General features: G+C 42.0%; 1 protein-coding gene across 1 annotated transcript in view; it reads right to left on the reverse strand.

Annotated features, from left to right (window-relative positions):
- Positions 1 to 25,003, reverse strand: part of TMX4 (thioredoxin related transmembrane protein 4) — a 640,042-nt gene that overhangs the window by 217,287 nt on the left and 397,752 nt on the right. Inside the window, exon 4 of the mRNA XM_044056560.1 lies at positions 24,842 to 24,970. Within this exon, the coding sequence (XP_043912495.1) occupies positions 24,842 to 24,970 (129 nt within the window). The remainder of the gene's footprint in view (positions 1 to 24,841; positions 24,971 to 25,003) is intronic.

The raw sequence follows: 25,003 nt of genomic DNA on the forward strand, positions 1-25,003 counted from the left end.
CTGCTGCAGTGACCCTTATACTGAGTACAGAAACGGTATGGCAGCATAGTTACCATTGCTTTATCTATATGAATAAAAAGATGACTGCTGCAGCATGGCTTTCCTCCTTCCAGGACTATACGACTCGCCTTCATTTCTCCTTGAAGCTCAGGAATACAGTGGAGAACAGGAATGAGGAAGACAAGCACCGCAATGCTATCTTATGTATGTCCGACTGCATGCTCTTTCCTTCCCTTAGTAGGTACAGGTTCGCTAGATAAGCCCATTACCCAGTTGCCCTCCTAGGGTTTGCACACTTATTTGCTGATTACTTCTTACTTTAAACAAGAAGATGGTGTGGACTGCTTTCCCTCTTCCATCGAAAATCCATCTGATAACCCACATTTGAGGGGCAAACTAGCCTCACTGTCAGGATATCCCAAATTCTGCCACACAGGAAAGAATTTCAGAGTACACAACTGCACTATGTTCTTCGGGTTTCACTGCTGCAGTCATCACATTTGGGTAGATTCCCAAAGCTAAGGATGGGAGGAGGAATTTAGATAGCATTAGGACCAGGTATGAAGCCCTGCAAGACTGCAGTGGCAAAGCCAGCTCTGGATTTAGAGAAAATTGGCAAATGGTAATGCTTGGTGAAAGTATGTACAGAACTCCAGATAGCAGCTTCTAGGATGTCCCTGGTAGGGACACCTCTGAGAAAGGCTATAGAGGTAGATGCAGCCCTGGTTGAATGGGGTCTAATCCCCTGTGGGATAGGTTTTCCATAGTATTTATAGCAGAAATTAATGCAATGGCCTATCCATTTAGAAATGATTTGCTTTGAAATAGCCTTCCCCTCTGCACCTGCAGCAAATGTTACCAGCAGTTGTTCAGATTTCCTTTGAGGTTTAGTCCTGTCCAAATAAAATCTAAGTCGTCTGTGCACATCCAAGGAGTGCAGTACCCATTCCCCTTTGTTCTGTGGATTAGAAAAGAAGGTTGGCAAATGAATGGACTGATTAATAGCCACACTGGATACCACCTTGGGCATGAAGGAGGGATTGGTCCTGAGGGATACCTTGCCCGCATGAAAGATGATAAAAGGCTCCACTACCATAAGGGCCTGTAATTCAGATTCCCTACCTGCTGACGTGATTGCTAAAAGGAAGGCGGTTTTCCAAGAAAGGAATTTTAACTCTGCACTTGCAGCTGGCTCAAAAGGAGGGAGAGTGAGTTTTTCAAATACAAAGTTGAAGTCCCAGGCTGGAGTTGGGGCTATCCTGAGTGGTCTTAAATGTTGGCCCCTCTGAGGAACTGCTTGTGCAGTGGATGACAGAAGAGGGGTGGTTCTGTGTTGTAATTACCTGAAATGGCTGAGGTGTGAAGTTTGATGGAGGAAAAACAAAGGCCCTTGTGAAGCATCTCAGTTAAGTACTGAAGAATCTGAGGTAAATTGGGCGCTGCTGTGCCCATCCCTTGAGTTTGGTTCCAGGCACAGAATCTTTTCCATTTTTCAGCATAAGATTTTCTAGTACTATGCCTCATTGCCTCCAAAATGACATCCAACACTTGTCTACTGAGGGATGGTAACGGAGAGATTAGGTTATTAGCCAGGCTGCCAGATTCAGGGTTTGAAGCTGAGGATGCAGAATCTAGCTCTCCTGCTGTGACAGCAGGGTAGAGGTCTGAGGAAGGGGCCATGGAGCCAGCAGTGACAAAATGCACAAGAGGGGGTACCAGTGTTGGCGTGGCCAGTCTGGTGCAATCAGTATCGTCCATGGTTTGTTCTGTTTGATCTTTAGTAGTACTTTGCAGAGGAGAGGCAGAGGAGGAAAGGCATAAACTGATAGATTTTTCCAGCTGAAGGACAGAGCATCCACTTTCCAAGCTTGTTTGTGGGGAGTCCTTGCACACAATTTGTCCAATTGGTAGTTCTGGGGAGAGGCAAACAGGTCTATATCTGGGCTCACCCATTTGTTTAGCAACATGTTGAAAGTCTTTGGTGCCAGTTTCCACTCATGTAGGTCCATAAGATTTCTGCATAGTTCGTCTGCCAGTGTATTTAGCTTTCCTGACATGAACTGAGCCTGTAGATACACTTGGTAGCTCAAGGCAGTGTTCCACAGAACCATGGCTAGTTTGTAGAGGGTGTAAGAATGGGTACTCCCCCTGTTTATGTACCACATAACAGTGCTGTTGCCCATTTTACCATTAATTGAAATGGAAGAATGTGGTCCTTGAAGGCTGTCAGAGCATTCTGTACAGCTAACATTTCTTTTTGATTGATATGCAGGTGAATTTGACTTGGGTTCCATTTGCCCTGAATGTACTTCCCTGCCAGGTGAGCCCCCTATGCATAGTCTGATGCGTCTGTTGTTAGGGTTTGGGCGGCAGGGGGTATAATGAATGTTAGTCCCTTGTTTTGGTGGCACGCCTCTGCCTACCAAAGGAACTCTAACCATATGCAAGGTATGATAGGAATCATTGCTTCTAGATCCTGAGAATGTTGACACCATAGGCTTTTTAGATACCATTGTAGTTTCCTCATATGCAGTCTTGCATATGGAATTAGTAGAATGCAGGAGGCCATGAACCCCAAGGTTTGCAGAATTTGCCCTGCAGATAGCAGGGTTTTTGTGGCAATTAGTTTGAAGTAAGTTGTGGCAATTAGTTTGAAGTAAGTTATCAAATTAATTTGTTTCTCTGGCATGAGGAAAGCCATCTGGGAAGTTGTGTTCAAGCTTGCTCTCAGGAATATAACTTGCTGACAGGGTACCAGATGTGATTTTTTTTTTGTTTATGGTGTACCCCAGACAAGTTAGCACCTTTTGTACAAATGCCAGATGATTCAAAAGCATGTCCTGGCTTTCTGCCTGAATTAGACAATCGTCCAGGTATGAGTATATTTGAATATTTCTTTGCGTGCAAAAAACAATGACTGGAGCAAGGCACTTTGTGAATACCCTGGAAGCAGTAGATAAGCCAAAGGGCAGTGCAAAGAACTGATAGTGCATGTAACCTGCTTTGAAGCATAGGTATCTTCTGCATGATTCCCTGATTGGGATGTGCAGGTAGGCTTCCTTTAAATCCAGTGTTGTCAACCAGGCATCTTTGCCTAGCATAGGAAGCAACTGGTGAAGAGTTAGCATCTTGAATTTTGGAATCACCAAAAAGGTGTTTAAGACAGAAAGGTCCAGGATAGAACGCCATGAGTTGTCTTTTCTGGGTACCAGGAAAAGTCTTGAGTAGAAACCTTATCCTTTTTCCTCTTCTGGTACAGCTTGAATAGCCTTTATGCTTAAAAGAGAAAGTACTTGCTTTTGAGCCTCTGCCCATTGATTTGGGGGTAGGTCTGACCAACCGTTTGGGGTTGGTAATGTGTGGAAGTGAAATCTGTATCCTTGGGAAACTATATTCAAAACCCATTTGTCCTGGGTAAGGAGTTCCCAGTTTTTGGCCTGCAGAGCAATCTTTCCCCCTAAAGGAGCAGTCAGCTGAGAAGTGCTTGGAACTTTTAAAGTTAAGTCATTGAGACAGCTTACCATGGGGGGAGTCTTACTACTCCCTGATTTGGAAGTGGGAGCCCCCCACTGCTTCGTCCTGTGCGTATCCTGGGACTAAAGCTTGGGTGTTCTGCTGATTCTGGGTTTGGACTGAGCAGGCCTGAAAGAGGTAGGAAAGGACAATTTCTTAGAGGGCCAATGTCTACTAAATCTTGCAGGCTGTACTTGTAGGAAATATTTAACAGTTTGCATAGATTTAGCTTTTTCCTACATCTTTTTAAGAACTTTTTCTGCTCTGTTTCCAAACAGGCGGTCCTGATTTAAGGGAGCATCCAGCAATTTAGCTTTAACATGATCTGGCAAAGATTGCTCCTTAAGCCAAGCATGCCTTCTAAGTACAGACCCAGTGACAGCAGCCCTGCAAGATGCCTCTAGTGAATCAAAACCACATTGCAAAGTCTTTTCCAACCTGTTCAGCAGACAACATTAAATCCTTTAAATCCCTATTTTTAACACAGTCAGGAATCAACATCATTTTCTGTTTAAGCAATCCAATAATATGCTGCTGATACTTTAACATATGAAACTGGCAGTTTAAGGCCCTTATGGCCAAGGTTGCAGAAGTGTAAACCTTCTTACCCCATCTACCAAGCGAACTGGAGTCTCTATCAGAGGGGGTAGGATTTTTGGCAGTAGTAGTTTTAATGCCCTTGGGTCCCTGTGAAATGGTCTCAGGATCCGCAGTAGGATTTTTAAAAAGGAACTTGTGAGAGTCAGGAACCCTGTAATATATATCAGGTTTTCTGGGAGCAGGAGGTAAAGAGTCAGGGGCCAAGCTAGATTCCGAAAAGGCATCATCAACAATGTCTAGTACAGGAGGGATAGCTAAAGGCCTATGTTGGGGCAGGAGTAAGAAATCTCTAAGCCTCTTTTTAGAATCAGAGTAATCCTGGCTTTCCCAGCGAAAATGCTCCCCAAGAGTATGCAAGGTTTCACCAAAAAAGAAATCCTTGGGGGGGGGGGGGGGATAGTCTCCTCTGCATCAGAATCCTTACAGGTAGATAAGGGTAAATCCTGGTCATCAGAAGAAACCGAAATTTCAGAATCCTGGTCAGAAGTATCATAAGCAAATTCAGTCCTAGGTCTCTTAGAGGGGGAAGGTTGGCTTCCCCTGATTAAAGTAATAAGGTCTTCAGCCATTCTTATCATTTGTTTTTTAGGCATAGAGGCCTGACCATGTGGTCTGGGCGTCCATTTTCTAGGCATGACTCGAGTGTTAAATCTTGAAGAAGATGGTGTCGGTTTAATATGCAAGTCAGTAGGCCTGAATACACCTCAGAAGCCAGTGCCTGCACAGCGGCTCCGGACCCATCCAAGGTAGAGACATATGCATGTTCCACAGTTGAAGCATCTCAGGGCATACCGGACTCCGAATGGGTCTCGGTAGAGGCCTGTGAATCTGAAGTAGCAGGTATCAGGGGCTGCAAAAGCACCTCACTGAGTACCGGTGAACTGGCAATTGGCTTAGGAGAAGCATCGTCGGCAGCTTTGGACCTAGGCGGCCTGTCTCTGTCTTTATCTTTGCATTTTTTCGTAATGTCAGTAGTCGGATGGCTTACCAAAGACATATCTGGATAATTGAACAGAGTACCAAAGTATTTAGAAGCGTAAATATACCAACGATGAATAGTTCGTTGCTTAAATAAGGCACAAAACTGACAGCGAGGTACGACATGGTCAGGGCCTAGGCAAGGAATACAGTACAAATGAAAATCTTTATGAGGTATTTGCTTTCCACAAGAAATATAATTATTGACTTTTACTGACCTCGGTTTAGAGCAAGAAAAAGTTTCCGCAACCGGGTACTTAGCTTTCGTTGAAGACTTCGGTTCTGAAACTCAAAAATTTAAATTTCAGGAGTCGGCCGACCAGCACTTGGAAACTGCTTCTGCTTCGGGCACCGCACAGCAAGAAAGACTGATGTAATGGCGTCGGCTGCAGGCTTTATACCCCCTGACTACCTGACGTCACTGAAGATGAGACAGCAACTGACGCAGGACCCAAGACTTTGATAATCAGGCCGACTGAACGCTACTGCAAGCGGATGACCCAAATGTGATGACTGCAACAGTGAAACACGAAGGAAATCTGTAAAGTTAGTAATATATTCAACATTACAAATTCATATCCTTAAGTTTGTGCATTCCCCTTAAGTAAAAACATCTACCTAAACATTAAAAAAAAGTCCATGTATTTATATAAAGTTCCTCTACTGAACACAAGCACACTCTATAACATACTCTCCATCCTTAAAACCCCTGCTGAGCAAAGGAAGTGTGAGCAGAAACTTTGCTCTTGGGTACCTATAAAGTACAACTGTGTAAGATACATGCTGTAAATGTACATAGCTTATATTCTTTTTCTGGCCTCAGCCTTCACATCTGCCGCTCTCATCTGAAACCACTGGAGAGAATGATATATGCCCTATAACCTGGGCCTCACTCAGTTCTGTGATGCAGATGGATGGAGTTGTGACTGCAACGGAGAAAAAAAAAACAAAATTTGATTAGCAGATCTGGTGCTGGGTGAGGGGAGATGATGGCCTTTTTGTCAGGTTGCACACACTGGGGGGAGTGATGGTATGGATTCTGTCTACTATCTGAAATGCCCAATCAATGAAGGCAGTGCCATAATTAATTGTACTGCAGAATGTCTTTACAAGTCTGGCACAGAAGGGCAAAGTGTTGCTAACAGACTCTGTGAGGGGTGATGCCTGTAACATCAGTAGCTCCACTCAGTAAGGGTAAAGAAAAAATTCCCCTGGCATACAGGACAGCATGAGGTACACTGCCAGTTGCACTGCTCTAATCTATCTCCCCTTTTCCAACCTACCAAAGAAGTGGACCTAGCCCGGGTGGAGAAGTACAGGGGACAGTAAGGTAACTGGAGTAATGAAAAAAGACAGGCAGTAGTTGATGGTCAGCTGTAGGGCATGCAAAACAAGCAATCTTTTTTTAAATGAATGCTTATTTTGTTCAATAACACAAACCAAAATATTATGTATCTATGTAACTTATACTGGAGCTTTTCTCCCCAGGTCTCTGTTGAAAACGGGCTACATGCCCAGTCAGACACTACCCGGTAATGAAATGTTAGAAATAAATAAATAAAATCATTTGCGCCTCATTTCTGCATGAAATACTAGGAATCAGGTTGAGGAGAATCTGGAGAGGTGGAGATATGCTCTAGAGAGCAGAGGAATGAAGGTCAGCAGGGCTAAGACAGAATATATGTGTGTAAATGAGAGGGAGGGTAGAGGAATGGTGAGGATGCAGGGAGTAGAGTTGGTAAAGGTGGACGAGGGGATCAACAGTTCAGAGTAATGGTGAATGTGGAAGAGAGGTGAAGAAGAGAGTACAGGCAGGGTGGAATGGGTGGAGAAGAGTGTCAGGAGTGATTTGGGACAGACGGGTACCAGTAAGATTGAAAGGGAAGGTCTACAAGAGGGTAGTGAGACCAGCTATGTTGTATGGGTTGGAGACAGTGGCATTGACAAAAAGGCAGGAGTCAGAGCTGGATGTGGCAGAGTTAAAGATGTTAAGATTTGCACTCTGTGTGACTAGGATGGATAGGATTAGGAATCAGTATATTAGAGGGTCAGCTCATGTTGGACAGTTTGGAGACAAAGCAAGAGAGACGAGATTGCATTGGTTTGGACATGTGCTGAGGAGGGATGATGGGTATATTGGGAAAAAGATGCTAAGGATGGAGCTGCCAGGTAAGAGGAAAAGAGGAAGGCCTAAGATAAGGTTTATGGACGTGGTGAGAGTGGACATGCAGGCGGTTGGTGTGACAGAGCAAGATGCAGAGGATAGGAAGAAATGGAAAGAGATGATCCGCTGTGGCGAACCCCTAACGGGAAAAGCTGAAAGATGATGATGATGATGATGGCCAACAGAGGGAGAACATGTCTAAGTACATGCAGCACTGAACCCTCAGTTTTCAGATCTATGGCTGGCTACTACTAAAGAAATTTAAAATAAACGTGTATAAAGCTAGCACAACTTGAAATACTTGCTAAAGAAATGTCTACATAACAGCTTATAAAATAAATTTGAGATATTTAATAACAATCAACAGGGGTCTATTTTCCTTTATAGTTTTCTAGCATTGGAAGAGGTTAAGACTACCTCTTCATAATACAAGTAAATTCATCACCATTCAAGGCAACTTTATTGTGCAAATGTTTATCACAACAGCAAAGAACCTGTATACCATCTGCATACATACTACTTATATATATATATATATATATATATATATATATATATATATATATATATATATTATATATATATATATATATCAATAAAATCTCCTAACTCATCAGAGGTAGACTCAATCTGTTAGCCTCTTCAAATACCACTCATACCATTATATCATGTAAATAAATATAAAGAAAGAAAAGAGCGCGGATAAATGAATTTATGAATTTCATGTCAAGAGCTAATATAGAGACCAGCAGAAGATACCATCTATCTGCTATTACGATGTCTTACATAACCAATATATAGTACACTTACTCTTTTCCAGGTTCAAGTCCTTTGTGTACAAGTGACACATCAGACAATGACAAACAAGTGCCCATGTATGAGGGTGGGGGGGTGAAGATGGGGTCAGCATCTACTAAAATACATTACTGCTGCTGCCAACATACATCACTGGTGCTGTACAGAGTTCAAGCAATTTTAGCACTGTGTAAACGTGTGACCAAGCAGCAGCATCCCAGATATTCTATACTGAAAAACTCATGAAGATAAGGCAGATCTTCCAGAAAAGTCGTTGTTAACCTTCCTCCAGAAAAATAATCTTTACCTCTTCAATGAGGATTCATCAGCAGCATCATAACACAAGCAAATGAAGTTGTCTATGAACTCAAATGCTCAGTTTTCCCCCCGATTCTCCCAGTAACAATGAGAAAAGTATATAAATAGCAAAACAGTTTGTCAGACATCATCTCCTTGTCGATCCAAATTTTAAAAAAAAGTATCTGGGGATTCAAACAATAAGTCATTCACTTTTGTTCTGTGTACGAGGACAAAAGCAGGCCTGCTGAATTTCATGACAAAGAGGAAGGGAAGACATGGCCTTATGCATAACAGGGAGATTAATAACAAAACAGACTTTGCCTCTAAAAAAACGCCGGACCAAGACTTTGGAACTCGGGCCAACTGCGGGACTGCCTGACGGCAGATAACCCAAGTGTGATGACTGCAGCAGTGTAACACGATGAACATCAGTATGAACCAGCTTAAAAGATGCCTTGGATAAGCCCTCCAAAGCAATATTTTGAATCCTGTATTAGGCCAGACCTTCACAGAGTTTCTATCATTTATAACTCTGCTTAACAGCAGCTTAAAGGAAAGAATGAAAGACAATGGACCCCCCCCCCCCCAAAAGAACAATTTAGATTCCCCCCATTGTTTAAAAACAGCTCATCTTTGACCGGAAGCCGACTGTACTGATGAGTAGTCTTCTACAGAATAAATGTCTATCTTGATCTGCTATAATCAAATAGACTTTTCCTGCTTTGAATGCAGTTGGACTGTTTCAACCAGAAAGACAAGACAGTAAACATAAAACAGGCATGTTCCTGAATTCTATCAAACAGCTTCACAGGCTCCTAAAAGGCAGTGACAAAGCTGACCATTCGCTGGAGAGAACAGCATATTTGCTGGAGAAATTCCCACCTGAAAGGTCTACGAAAATGTCTGGATGCATCTGATGACATAGTCCATACAAATTTTTCAACCTAGACTGTATGCTACCAGAGTATGTTCTCTGGTAGACGCACAGGGAAATAAATGTTCACTGACAGGTCAGGTGTCCATAGGGTCACAGCCAGTCTACACATCAGAAATGGGTAATCCTACTGTTTACGTACCATATCACTGCAATATTTTCTATGAAAACATGAATCATTCCAGGGTGCAGACAGTTTAATGCCCCGAAAATTTTGCTGCCAATACTTACTTTAAACTGTTGTGTAGGGACAACTGAGCCAATGACTCACTCCCTCAAAATGGCATGGAGATCCACTTTATCACGCAGCAGTTAATGAATGCTTCTGTTATGTATTTTCAGACAGGAAGTGGGGGGGGGGGTGTTCCCTAAACTGCCTTACAATTTTCCAAATACCACGACAGCTCCTCAATCAGTAGGTGAAATCAAGTAAAGGATTACACCCTCCCCCACCGCAAAAAAAATCTGTAGCTTGACAAAACATTCCTTAATAAGGAATTTGTTTTCCTCATATGCAGTCACGCTTTCTGCCCCATCAGAATACCAGCTGGCATGTGGCTCTGGATCCAGAGAAACATTCCTACAAACAGACATGGTTATTTGGCAGAAAGTTGAATAAGACATTAAAGGAGATCATAATTTTAATTTTTAACTGTATTAGGAACATTCTATCCACAGCAGTGTCCATTATTAATGCTGGAAATACTTTTTGTTGGTAGGGCTAAGTTCTGACATCTCCTTATTAAATGTAACATTAATAACCCCAGAAAAGAAATCACCAGAGCTAAACTGCTGACATTAGGAGTACATCCCAAATAAAGTCCAAACCAAAAAGCGCCATCAGCAAAATGCATTTAAGATCAAACACGAAAGGACTGTCTGTAAAAAAAATATCCCTTAATGTCAAGTCTGTAACTACAGAACTTTAACTTATTAATAAAGACTTGTGTATTATTCTGCATTCAGAAGCTACTGTTCTGAAACATTTATTTTTGTGTTTAAGGGGTAGTTTGCATACCACATATGGTACACTCATTAAGGGAAATAACCAATGGAATTTTCAGATATGGTGCTCTGTTTTGCTAGGGTATTTATGTTTTGGCCCTATGTGATCTTGCTGTGGCGTTTTTTTTTTTTTTGCTTTTGGTTTGGCTCTTATTTGGGACTCATCCCTAATGCAATGCAATGCAATGCACATTAGGAGCTTCAAATGCCAGGTGTTACAAAGCAGAGCTATTCTTCAGTTAGTGATACCCCCCACAAAAAATAAACAAACATGTATCAACAATTACTGATACTTACTGATCTGCACATATTAATAAAAACTCACTGTGTACTCAAAAGTCATTTTATTAGTGAGATCATTTGTACATCTACTAAGGTCTCTTCATTAAGATAGGTTTGTATTTTCTTATTAAATGGCACTCCATTTTTTACAGGGCCATTTTGTACTTGATCCTATACGTATTTGTTGTGGAAACTTTGCTTCTGGTTTTGGTTTTAACGTTCACACAGAAATACATATTTCCAACTGAACTGGAAACAGTTGCAACTGAGACATAATAACGTGGCAAGTCTGCTGCACTGGGGTTTGTGCAAACATTATGGAACTGAAGTGGCTGAAAAACACTGGAAACAAGAGCCACAAAGCATCATAGAAAATGATGGTCTACCACCCATCACCCTTTACCAACAGTTCCATGAAAAGCAGACGAAAGTAGCACTGATCATTAAGAAATCACCACACCCAGTGACTACAGTGTTTTGCATAGAGAGAGACACAAAGTCATAAAATATAAGGATTTGCAGGCAGAAACAAGAGCAATGTGGAAGAAAGATACTCAGACAGTTCCAGTAGTAGTATAGTAGGAGCAATGAGTCTTATAAAAAAAGACTCTATAATTGTATTTAGACATGGTACCAATCCATGTAACCCTGTACGTATTGCAGACGGAGTCATTACTGGGTACACTGAGGGTGCTGCAAAGAACACTTCTGGCTGATGTCAAAGACTGAAATAATATTAATTTCATGAACTTTGGTTGCACTTTCACTTAGGAATGGGGTCCATTCCCGTCATGGTATTAGAAACCCAAAAGGCTTGGATAAATTAAAAAAAAAAAAGTATGACAACCACATATCTGAGCAGATTGTTTGAGGGGTCAGTAAATGACCAGAAAACAAATAAATGTTTAACATCCTATAGAATCACTATATGATTCCAAATCTTTTTCACAGTAACTTCTAATTGGCATAGGCATCAACTCCCTTCTTTCCATTCTGTACATTAGGTCACAGTGTCACATCTACAGTGACTTTCACCTTGCGTCAATCTTTAAAAAGCTAAGTGACTAGCCTATAACTGCTTTAGTCATATGAAAATTTTCACTCTGGATACTCCTGCCACCAACTGCTTAAGAAAAGTACAGTTGTGTACACTTACCATAAATGTAGATGTTCGAGTGTATTCATTGTTGCAGTCATCACATTTGGGTTATCTGCTTGCAGTAGCCCTAAGTCGGCCTGATTATCAAAGTCTTGGGTCCTGCGTCAGTTGCTGTGTCATCTTCCATGACGTCAGGTAGTCAGGGGTATAAAGCATGCAGCCAACGCCATTACATCAGTTTGTCCTGCCCCATATGTCAGGTGCCCCCCTTATGGGAAGCAATTAAATATAAATATACAATGGTATACCTCCAACAAAAAAGCAAATACACCAAAAAGCTTTTAAGCATAGTAAAGGAGAGTAGAGGTATAGCCAAAAGAAGTAAGGGGGCTGGAGGGAGGGTAACCAGAACTGCAACAGTGAATACACTTGCACATCTACATTTATGGTAAGTGTGCACAACTGTACTATGTTCTTTGTGTTTCACTGTTGCAGTCATCACATTTGGGTAGATTACCAAAGCTAAGGATGGGAGGAGGAATTTAGATAGCATTAGGACCAGCTATAAGGCCCTGCAAGATTGCAGTGGCAAAGCCAGCTCTGGATTTAGAGAAAATTGGCAAATGGTAATGCTTGGTGAAAGTATGTACAGAACTCCAGGCAGCAGCTTCTAGGATGTCCCTGGTAGGGACACCTTTGAGAAAGGCTGTAGAGGTAGGTGAAGCCCTGGTTGAATGGGGTCGAATCCCCTGTGGGACAGGTTTTCCATGGTGCTTATAGCAGAAATGAATGCAATGGCCTATCCATTTAGAAATGGTTTGCTTTGAAATAGCCATCCCCTCTGCCCCTGCAGCAAGTGACACCAGCAGTTGTTCAGATTTCCTTTGAGGTTTAGTCCTGTCCAAGTAAAATCACAGACAACTCTAAGGAGTGCAGTAGGCGTTCCCCTTTGTTCTGTGGATTAGAAAAGAAGGTTGGCAAATGAATGGACTGATTAAGAGCCACACTGGATACCACCTTGGGCATGAAGGAGGGATTGGTCCTGAGGGACACCCTGTCTGCATGAAAGATGATGAAAGGCTCCACTGCCACAAGGGCCTGTAATTCAAATACCCTTCTTGCTGAAGTGATTGCTAAAAGGAAGGCTGTTTTCCAAAAAAGGAATTTTAACTCTGCACTTGCAGCTGGCTCAAAAGGAGGCAGAGTGAGTTTTTCCAATACAAAGTTAAGGTCCCAGGCTGGAGTTGGGCCGCTCCTGGGAGGTCTTAGGTTTATGGCCCCTCTGAGGAATTGCATGAGCAGTGAATGAGAGAAGAGGGGTTGTTCTGTGTTGAAATGAGCTGAAATGGCTGAGGCGTGAATTTTGATGGAGGAAAAAGAAAGGTCCTTGTGAAGCATCTCAGTTAAGTATTGAAGAATCTGAGGTAAGTTGGGCGCTGCTGTGCCCATCCCTTGAGTTTGGCTCCAGGCACAGAATCTTTTCCATTTTTCAGCATAAGATTTTCTAGTACTAGGCCTCCTCGTCTCCAAAATGACATCCAACACTTGTTTACTGAGGGATGGTAACAGAGAGATTAGGTAATTAGCCAGGCTGCCAGGTTCAGGGTTTGAAGCTGAGGGTGCAGAATCTGGCTCTCCTGCTGTGACAGCAGGTTAAGGGTCTGAGGCAGGTGCCATGGAGCCAGCAGTGACACACTGCGCAAGAGGGGGTACCAGTGTTGGCATAGCCAGTGTGGTGCAATCAGTATCGTCCTTGGTTTGTCCTGTTTGATCTTTAGTAGTACTTTGGAGAGGAGAGGCAGAGGAGGAAAGGCATAAACTGATAGATGTTTCCAGCTGATAGATATTTCCAGCTGAAGGACAGAGTATCTGATTTGCAAGCTTGTTTGTGGGGAGTCCTTGTGCAGAATTTGTTCAATTGGTAGTTCTGGGGGGAGGCAAACAGGTCTATATCTGGGCTCCCCATTTGTTTATCAACATGCTGAAAGTCTTTGGCTCCAGTTTCCACTCGTGTGGGTCCATGAGTTTTCTGCTTAGTTCGTCTGCCAGTGTATTTAGTTTTCCTGGCAGGAACTGAGCCTGTAGATGCACTTGGTAGCTCAAGGCTGTGTTCCACAGAGCCATGGCTAGGCTGCAGAAGGGGTAAGAATGGGAACCGCCCTGCTTGTTTATGTACCACATAACAGTGGTGTTGTCCATCTTTACCATTAATTGTCCTGGAAGAGTGTGGTCTTTGAAGGCTGTCAGAGAGTTCTGTACAGCTAACATTTATTTTTGATTGATATGCAGGTGCATTTGACTTGCTTTCCATTTGCCCTGAATGCACTTCCCTGACAGGTGAACCCCCCATGCATACTCTGATGCATCTGTTGTTAGGGTTTGGGCGGCAGGGGATAGTGTGAATGGTAGTCCCTTGTTTTGGTGGCAGGCCTCTGCCCACCAAAGGAACTCATAACCGTAGGCAAGGTATGACAGGAATCATTGCTTCTAGATCCTGAAAATGTTGACACCATAGGCTTTTTAGATACCATCGTAGTTTCCTCATATGCAGTCTTGCATATGGAATTAGTAGAATGCAGGAGGCCATGAACCCCAAGGCTTGCAGTATTTGCCTTTGTGGCATTTAGTTTGAAGTAAGTTGTCAAATGAACTTGTTTCTCTGGCGTGAGGAAAGCCATCTGGGAAGTTGTGTTCAAGCTTGCTCCCAGGAATATAATTTGTTGACAGGGTACCAGATGTGATTTATTTCCGTTTATGGTGTATCCCAGACAAGTTAGCACCTTGTATGTCCTGGCTTTCTGCCTGAATTAGACAATCGTCCAGGTATGGGCATCTTTGAATATTTATTTGCCTACAAAATGCAATGACTGGAGCTAGGCACTTTGTAAATACCCTGGGCACAGCAGATAAGCCAAAGGGCAGTGCAGAGAACTGATAGTGCAGGCTATGCTTTGAAGCATAGGTATCTTCTGCAAAATTCCCGGATTGGGATGTGCAGGTATGCTTCCTTTAAATCCAGTGTTGCCAACCAGGCATCTTTGCCTAGCATAAGGCGCAACTGGTGAAGAGTTAGCATCTTGAATTTTGGAATCACCAAAAAGGTGTTTAGGATAGAAAGGTCCAGGATAGGATGCCATGAATTGTCTTTTCTGGGTACCAGGAAAAGTCTTGAGTAGAAACCTTGTCCCTTTTCCTCTTCTGGTAGAGTGTGAATAGCTTTTATGGTTAAGAGAGAGAGTACTTGCTTTTGAGCCTCTGCCCACTGATTTGGGGGTAGATCTGCCAACTGTTCTAATTCTTACAGGGCCAATGCCTACTAAATCTTGGAGGCTGTACTTGTAGGAAATCTTTAACAGTTTGCATAGATTTAACTCTTTCCTCCATCTTTTTAAGACCTTCTTCTGCTTTGTTGCCAAACAGGCAGTCCTGGTTTAAGGGAGCATCCAGCAATTTAGCTTTAACATGATATGGCAAAAATTGCTCTTTAAGCCAAGCATGCTTTCTAAGTACAGACCCAGTGACAGCAGCCCTGCAAGATGCTTCTAGTGAATCAAAACCACATTGCAAAGTATGTTTTCCAACCTGTTCAGCAGAATGCATTAAATCCTGTAAATCCATTTTCAGCACAGTCAGGCATCAACATCATTTTCTGTTTAAGCAATCCAATAATATGTTGCTGATACTTTAACATATGAAATTGGCAGTTTAAGACCCTAATGGCCAAGGTTGCAGAAGTGTATACCTTCTTACCCCATCTATCCAGCACCCTGGAGTCTCTGAAGGGGGAGGATTTTTGGCAGTGGTAGCCTTAATGCCCTTGGGTCCCTGTGAAATGGTCTCAGGATCTGCAGTAGGATTTTTAAAAAGGAACTTGTTATAGTCAGGAACCCTGTAATATCTATCAGATTTTCTGGGAGCAGAAGGTAGAGGAGTCAGGGGCCAAACTAGATTCCGAAAAGGCATCATCAACAATGTCTAGTACAGGAGAGATAGCTAAAGGCCTATGCTGAGGCAGGAGTACGAAATCCCTAAGCCTTTTTTAGAATCAGAGTAATCCTGGCTTTCCCAGTGAAAATGCTCCCCAAGAGTATGCAAGGTTTCACCAAAAAAGAAATCCTTTGGGGGGGGGGGGTGCAGAGGGAATAGAGTCCTCTGCATCAGAATCCTTATAGGTAGATAAGGGTAAATCCTGGTCATCAGAGGAAACAGAAATTTCAGAATCCAGGACAGAAGTATCATAAGCAAATTCAGTCCTAGGTCTCTTAGAAGGGGAAGGTTGGCTTCCCCTGATTAAAGTAATAAGGTCTTCAGCCATTCTTATCATTTGTTTTTTAGGCATACAGGCCTGACCATGTGGTCTGGACGTCTGTTTTCTAGGCATGGTTCGTGTTTTAGACCTTGAAGAAGAAGATGACGGTTTAATATGCAAGTCAGTAGACTTGCATACACCCTCAGAAGCCGGTGCCCGCACAGCGGCTCCGAACCCATCCAAGTTAGAGATATCTGCAGGTTCCACAGTTGAAGCATCTCGCTGCATACCGGACTCCGAATGGGTCTCAGTAGAGGCCTGAGAATCTGAAGTAGCGGGTATCAAGGGCTGCAAAAGCGCCTCACTGAGTAACGGCAAACTGGCGACTGGCTTAGGAGAAGCGTCGTCGGCAGCTTTGGACCTTGGCGCCCTGTCTCTGTCTTTATCTTTGCATTTTTTCAGAATGTCGGTAGTTGGATGGCTTACCAAAGACATATCTGGATAATTGAGCAGAGTACCAAAATATTTAGAAGCGTAAATATACCGACGACTGATAGTTCATTGCTTAAATAACGCACAAAACCGACAGCGAGGTACGTTGTGGTCAGGGACTAGGCAAAGAATACAGTACGAATGAAAATCTTTATGAGGTATTTGCTTTCCACAAGAAATACAATTACTGACTTTTACTGACACTGGTTTAGAACAAGAAAAAGTTTCCCCAACGGGGTACTTGGCTTTTAGTTGAAGACTTCGGTTCTGAAACTCGAAGACGAAAATTTCAGGAGTCGGATGATTGGCACTTGCGAACTGCTTCTGCTTCAGGCACTGCACGGCAAGAAAGACTGATGTAATGGCATCGGCTGCATGCTTTATACCCCTGACTACCCGACGTCAAGGAAGATGAGACCGCAACCGACGCAGGACCCATGACTTTGATAATCAGGCCGACGGAGTGCTACTGCAAGCAGATAACCCTAATGTGATGACTGCAGCAGTGAAACACGAAGAACATCTAATTTTCTTTCTCCTCAAACTAATGCCAAAATAAATCTTGTTCCAAAACTCAACTACATATTCCTTCCATATTCAGAATAAACACAGCTCTGAGTGTATCATCTACTTACAAAGCTTCTGAATACAGACAGGTTCTATTCCAACAAAGTGGAAATGGATCCTGTATTTTTTTACTCTTGTGTTTATAAATATGCAATTAGTCTCTTACTGGCAACACCTGATGATCCTTGTAACTAAATACCTTACATATGGGAAGTTTGTATTTGCTCTCTTTCATAGGTTCATAGGTAGTTACTAGGCTATCGGCCCTACATAAGCCTAGCCACAAAGATTCCCTGTCTTTCGCCACCCAAAAAATTATTTTCCTGTGGCCCTGTCAAGCAGAGCCACAGAAGTGATCCACAGCATGAATTTCCTATTTCCCATCCAATCGTCAAGATTTTTCTCAAAGAGGGCTAATGAGGTACTCTGTTTAATATGAATGGGCAGTCTGTTCCAGAGTATAGGAAGTCTCTGGGACAGGAACCTATTCCTCAAGCATGTTTGGTTTATTGTGGTGATAAGTTTAGGTCCCTGGAGTGTGTGGCTCAGAGGGATTGGTATTTCTTTAAGTGTAGCATTTCCAACAGCTCTGGGATTGACATGGCTTTGTATGTTAGACTGAGATCACCTCTGAGTAGGCAATATGCGACAGAGTAGAGCTGGATTTTTTTGAGACGGTCTGGATAGGTCATCTGTTTGAGACTGGTGATCCTCTTTGTGAAGCATTTCTGTGGTCTTTCCAGTTGTTGCAAATGTCTTGCACGTTACATATCAAACTTTGCACTCTATAATATGTCTGATAAGGGATGAGTAGAGAGGAACAATCACCTCCTTTTTTTCTGTACGAGAAACCTTTTGTGATGAGGTGTGCCACAGAGAAGGATTTCCTGACTACTGTGGCTATGTGGTTATCAAAGGGGAGACTACTGTCCATCTGTGAACCCAAGTCTCTTATCACACTTTCAGTGTTAAGTGGACTACCACCTATGTGGTAGTTCATGGGCACGTGGTTTTTCCCAAAGGAGATGACTATGCATTTTTTGGAGCGGAGCTTGAGGCCATAGCTTTGCCACCATGCATCTGTCTCAGTGAGGCCCTTTTGTAGAATGTCCACATCATCTGGGGATTCAATAATGGCTCCCAGTCTGTAGTTGTCTGCGAACTTTGTTAGCCATAGACCCCTCTGTGTTGGCCTGAACTTCAGAGAAGTAGATGCTAAACAGGAGGGGACCCAGGAATGAACTCTATATGGTAGTCCACTTGTCACTGGTCTGGAGTAGGATTTGGAGTCAGCTACTTTCACGGTGTGGGTTCAAGTCAGTGAGCCAGTTGGCAACCCATCGTGTGACATAGGGATTTATGCCTAGTTTAGCGAGTTTTTCTATGATTCCTGAGTGGGGGGTGGTGTCAAAGGCCTTGGCGAGGTCTAGCCAGGTTGTGTGGACCACCTTACTCTTGTCCACAGCTCTGGTGACTGCTTCAAAGACATCAATCAGTTTTAGGAGACATGATCTACCTTTCACGAACCCAAACTGGGTGGGGTCCAGAGTCTGAAGGTTACCTATGTCTTTGTTTATAAGTTCCATGATGATATGTTCCATGGCCTTGCAGATCCGGCTCATCAGGCTAATGAGGCGGTAGTTCCCGGCGTCCTTGTGGAGTGGGATAACAGTAGCTGTGCACCATTCAGTAGGCACAAAGCATGAAGTGAGGTTATGACTGAACATGGTACTTAGGTGGGGTGCCAGTTTGTTTGTAGTTCATGCAGAACACAGCCCAGGATGTTGTCTGATCCCATGGGATGCTGTATTCTTGGCTTTAGAAAGTGCGTTTTTTTTACCTGTGCTGCCGTGATTACCGGGACTTGGCATTCTTCCAGTACTGAGGTGGGCACTTTAGGGGGTGAGAGGGGGGGTGAGGTGAAATTAGCACTGAACCTATCTGCCAGGATGTTGGCAATATCAGTTGGTTCTGTATATTTAGTGCCATTGTGCTGTAACTCAGTGCAGATCTGAGTATTGCCATTGAGATTCTTGACATAACTATAGAATGCCTTGTGGTTGTCTTTAGAATCTGTGGTGATATTTTTTACGTAACTAGCTCTGGAGGATTTTGTGAGGGATCTCAGCTTCTTACTGAGACTGACAAGGGAGTTTTTCCAATCATGGAATTATATTCTTTTCTGCAACAGTTTCTCTCTTCTGTTGTAGAGTTTGTTTATGGTAAGGGACCACCAGATTGGCTTCCTTTTTTTGGAGGACAGAGTCTTGTTTCTATTTGGTATGGCGTGGTCCATGCACTCATGTATGTCTTCATACAGTGCAGTGGTGTAAGATTCAGCAGTCGTACTTCTACTTTCCATCTGCATGGGTGTTGTGAAGTTTTCCACTTCTGTCTTAAGAAGCATGAAGTTGGCTTTGGGGAAGTTTTTTTTTTTTTTTTTTTTTTTTACAGTGGTTACCTTAATGGGGGGGGGCAGGATGTGGATGTCTAGGGTGACTAGCTTATGGTCAGATCTGACCAACGAGAAGCTGATCTCTGGTGTGGAGCATCTGTCGGCAATGCTGGTAATGACCAGGTCTAGGATATTGTTGCCCCTGGTGGGGGTATGGATAAGTTGAACCAAGGCATTGGACATTATGAATTCCAAAAAACGTTGAGCAAATGTGTTGGTACATGAGTAGTTTTCCCAGTTAGTGGCGGGGTAGTTGGAGTCGCCCAGTATTAGGGTACTTGGTTGTACCCTAATATTTTCCAGTATGTTAAGAAAAGTGGAGTGGGAATCTTGGGGCATGGTGGGGGATCTGTAGCAAGCTACAATTTAGATTGCAGTCTTGCCTAGTGTTAGTTGCATCTGGAGAATTCCAGATGCATTATGTTGGGCAACTAGCCTGGAGGTGTGGATATCCTTGGTGAATACAGACACTCCTCCACCTTTAGTGTTTCGGGCCAGGTTAAGAGGCCGAAAGGTGTGGTATGAATTGTAGCTTGGTATTGCAGGGGTGCTCTCTGGAGCCTTGAACCAGGTCTCAGTCACTGCACAGATGTCGATGTTCTCCATTATAAGGAGTGCCTCGAGGGAGTGCATTTTGAGGTTTAGACTTCTAGCACAGAGTAGCATTACCCTCAGGTTTTGCTTGCTTGTACCTGTTACGGTGGTAATTTTGTCATTTGAACCTTGCCTAAAAAAGTCACTATAGGGGTGGCAAGAGCCTTGTCCAGTATCTGGAATCCCAGGGGCAACAGGTACAGGCGATCTCTGGCAAAGCATCGTGGTCTGTCAATCATGTCATCACAGCAAACAGATACTGGATCCCCTTAGAATGACACCAGAAGCTTAGCCAATTACTGAAGTCAATTATTTTGTCCTTGTACTGTGGTATCATTCTGGGAGATAGCAGGATGCTATTCAGAGCTAGGGTCATACCTGCCTGGGCTACAAGATCCGAGAGCTCCTCCATGTCTCTTTTCATGTAGTCCAGGGAGGTACATCTCAGGTCATTTACTTCAACATGGACAATGACTGAGTTGTATTTGTACTTGCTGTGGAGTGACCTGAGTGCGTGCATTATGTGGCAGATCCTGGCACCCGACAGGCAACTGACAGTAATTATCTCCTCATTTAGCCTGGTAAGTGGGACATCAGTGTGCCTGACTATAGAATCACCCATGACTAGTGTGTCGGGTGCATTGTTTTGCCTTAGGGGCTGAGGCTGAATGGCACACTGGTTTTGTGAGCTATGTGTCACTTGGGTTTGTGTTGGGGGGTGATGGTTGTTTGTGTTTCAGCTTCGGAGGTGTCTGTTGCTTGGGCAGATTTATATTATGAGCCTCCGCATATGTAGGTGTGTGTTTTGTGTTACTATGTGTGGGATTTGGAGGTGTAGGTTTTGAAGGACTATGTGTTGTGCATGGTGTAGTGCGGGCGTTTACCTTCTCCTCTTGACTGAGTAGTCCAGCTTGGCTATAAAAGTGTTGGGTGGTAGGACGAGAGGGTTGTCTGTGTACAAGAGGCAAATGCTACATTGCCCCAAGATGGCCAGATTCACCAGGTGGACAGGAGAAAACACTGGGAGCTGACCCCTAGACATGCCTGGATAGGTGCTTATTTATTTAAGTACTAAAACTGTTTTTCCCTTTACTTAGTAAGGAAAGTTGAGTGTTGTAGCAATTTATAGAACACGGAGTGCTTGCAATGAGTTCTAAGCAAGTGTTGAGCTGAAAGAATCAGGTTTGAGTGATAAAACTGAAAAACTGGCTAGTTCAAAGGGAAAATTTGAAGAGCACAATTCCTGGTGCCAGTAATAGTTTAACCCTAGCTAAGCGGCACTGCGCGATGCACAAACATGGGTTTTTAAGACAGAAAGTTGAAAGGGATAAAAAGCAGTCCCAAATGGCCAATAAGGTACAATTCCTGAGCATGAAACCACGCATCTAGCGACAGATAGGCAAGCTCAATGCTTACCACTCCCACTAATATGCAGAAAGACTTCCCTCTACCACATCAAGGTCAACACTTAACATTTGATCAGGCATTCAATTAAACTCTGCACTTCTAGCTGGTTAAGGCACCACAGTGTTGATAATGTTGAGTTTCTCTGCCCAATACAATGCCAAATCTTTAAAAATTTCTGTTTTACATTCTTAAACAATAGTCCCACTTTTCAAAACTTCCTGTGCCCACAAATGAACAGATTCCAATGCTTTTTTCCAAAACATGCAATCCTTCAGATGAAACTGTTTTTCATAATTTGCAAGCCTTAATAAAATGATTACTCTTGCCACAGTATCTACACAGCTATTTCAGCACAAAGCTATTTGCTTTCATTGTGTTTAACACCTTCTGCAGAACCTAATCATTGTTTTCATGCATTCACATCTTTTATGACTCCCATAATTCATTCTAATCTACTTTTGGTCTTGCTCTAGCCTCCATTATCACATTCAGCTTTATTGTAAACTTCTAATGTTACAGTCAGTGGCTTACCAAAGGAAAAGCTATGTCACCTCACATCAAGAAAGCTATTACTTTAACATTTTTATCTTTGTCTTGCAGTAAACTGCATCTTAGTATATCAGTATGACTATAGTAAACAATTCTGTCTTGTACTGATGAATCATAGTATGCATCAAATTAAGTTTTTGGCTTGATTAAAAAATATTACTACTTTCATTAGGACGTTGTGCTCTTGTGAAGAATAATTGCTGAATATAATTGGAAGATTTTTTCCCAGTTATCAGTACCACCAAGAATTCTGTCTTATCACTGCAATACTTGTTCTGCCCCTTTTGAAATCTAAAAGTTTTAAGCACACTGTACATTTGCAGGCTTCTAGTGATACGCTAAACCTTTGGAGAGTTCTCTGGTATTCTGCTTGCACTTAGGTTTCCCTGTGGGAGAGCCTCCTGACACTACAGATGAACCATTTCTCAGAAGCAATTAAGCATATTTGTTCTGATTTTTAAGCTTTAATTCAGAATTTACTTTGAAAGCCATACAACATCTGCATGTGAAATTCAAAATAAAGGCAGCATAGACAAGGAGACATACTAACAGCCCTTCAGGGTACTTGGCTTGTGGTAACAGTGTACATGAAACTAGACCACATAGTTCATATACTGGTTTTATAACAGTGTAAAGGCACTACATATGTAATTAACTGTATCATATGTGACAAGCAGAGAAAGTATAGGCTAGGGTTTCAAACTCTAAAAATGGATGTGTAAACAAGAAGAAAGAGAAAAAGTAATTTCTAAAGGTTTTGATTGCAGCAGGCAGGACAGAAAGATCAAACTACCTCTGCATTCTAGTGGGTACTATGGTCAGAGGTCACTATTGCAGATGGCATGCAGCATTTCTTGTAAGCCAATGAAAAACAGTAAATACCTCAGTAATCTAGCTGCCATCAACAAAGTCTCTTATTGTAAGGGAACTCCGAAACTGAGTAAGGACTTCATATTCTAACTTCAGGATCCTAGGAATGGACTTCTGAGGAGATAGCAAGCTGGAAGAAACTGGAATTTATACTATTTTGCTCAAAATACTGATATTACAGGCCTTGATATTATTTTGCTCAAAATACTGATAGTATAGGCCTTCCTCTTGCATGACTGGCATCTAATCATGGCTATAGATGTTATTCAGGCACATCTAGAAAAACTATAGCATCTTAGTTTAAAGGCTTGCAATATATACATGAGACTGACTTTCCAAGTCTCAAATTATAATGCAAGCTGAGACTACTGAATTACTTCAGTCTGTGGTTTATCTAGGGAAAAATAAAGAACCATTTTGACAGGAATGGAACTGAAAGCATAATTTCTCCGAGCAAGACTATCAATAGCTTACTGCCTTCATCCTGGAGTACAGCAGTAGCAGAAAAAGTGTTTCTTAATGAAAAGAAATGTGGTCAATATTTTGCGACCACGAATACAACTAAACAGTTTCTGCAAACACTCTGTATAATTTGTCTGTATTCTTAAATGCAAGAGAGGGTGCATCTCTACAGTATGAAAAACTGTCTTTTGACACTTTTTAAAACAAACAAGCATCAGAGGGATAACATAAGAAAAAGGCATGGGATAACATCAATACATCAGAACAAGACCAGTCAAAATCTTTGCCATAAACTGCAAGATGGTCCCAAAGTTAGCATCATCAAAATTGGCAATATCTACAAAATCATCCTTATTAGAAGTAATAAACCCCATACCATCACCACCCTTAAGCCTATGTAATATCCTAATGTAGCAGGAAAGGGTATTCCTTCTTTCTTTTATATTACTACTGAAAGTGCTATGAAAAGGAATGGAAAGTAATGTCAGAATTATTTTTCAAAGATGCACTTATCTAAAATAATAATCAAGTTCCATAGTGCAGAAAGACTCATAAAATTCAGAAGCTAGACTTGTTTGCAACGTTTGCCTCTGGGGAGAAGGGTGAGCAAAATGTAAAGCCACTGAACTCTGCTTTGACCACTGTTTGTGGTTTCGAAAATCTCATTTCCTTTTGTTTTACACAATCAAGAAGGCTTATTTGTGATCCCTTTGGAAGAAACTTGAAGGCATAACATCACTTTTTTCTTGCTGAGTTTACTTCACATTACTAAAAACAGCACCAAAACAATTTGAACAAATTAAAACTGAAGCGGAAATCTGAATGTACAGAGTGCAGAGGTTACTACAAAACCTTGAAACTGCCTTAAACATATAAAGCCGACTAAATTTTCATAAACAAATGATAAAGAACAGACTTGTGACTATGTTTCTTTCATATAAGAAGCCTTTTTCTTTAATCGATACTGAAAGTGATACCTCGGTGTATATGTTTGTGTGTATAATGGTACAAATAATACACTTGCATACATGCAGACAAAATTAAATTAACTGCATCTAGATAAATCAGAACAAAAATAAAATGGGTATATACCACAGCTCAAGATCCTGAAGAGAAATATTTCCGTAATGTAAAAATAAAGAAGAGTCCCAAAGCCAATGATGCATTCAGAGGATGACATCTAAAATGCAGCTAAAGACTCAATGCTGCCTGTACGTGTACAGGCTGTCCTCCAAGTAGCTAGTTTGGCAGTAAGGGAAAATAGGTCCTTAGGTGTCAATTTTACTTTTTTTTTCCTTCTTCAATTTCAATAACATGATTATAATCAAGTACTTATCAAAGCTGGAATAATTATTTTCAGTAAAGCCAGATGTGAGTGGCATATACCCATATATGAAAAACACAAGAAAAAAAGATAAGTACTTTTATCTCTTATTATGTTTATCGTCGTTTACCTATCTTCAAGCAGATGCCTATGATCACAACAAACTAAAGTCAATTATCCAAGAAAGTAGAAAAATAATTACAAGAAAGAAGATGGTGACTTCCATCCTGGTACGGGTTCTACAACTTCCCACTTCTTTTCCTTAATGTAACTCTGAAGATCTTCTGTGGTCCTTGAGCCATGGTACCTATGGAATACTCCATCCCTTGCACTACAAAATGTAAACATATATGCATTATTTATT

This window comes from Protopterus annectens, chromosome 1.part2 (genome assembly GCF_019279795.1).
Source record: "Protopterus annectens isolate FY-2018-M chromosome 1.part2, PAN1.0, whole genome shotgun sequence".
Taxonomy (NCBI): Eukaryota; Metazoa; Chordata; order Ceratodontiformes; family Protopteridae; genus Protopterus; species Protopterus annectens.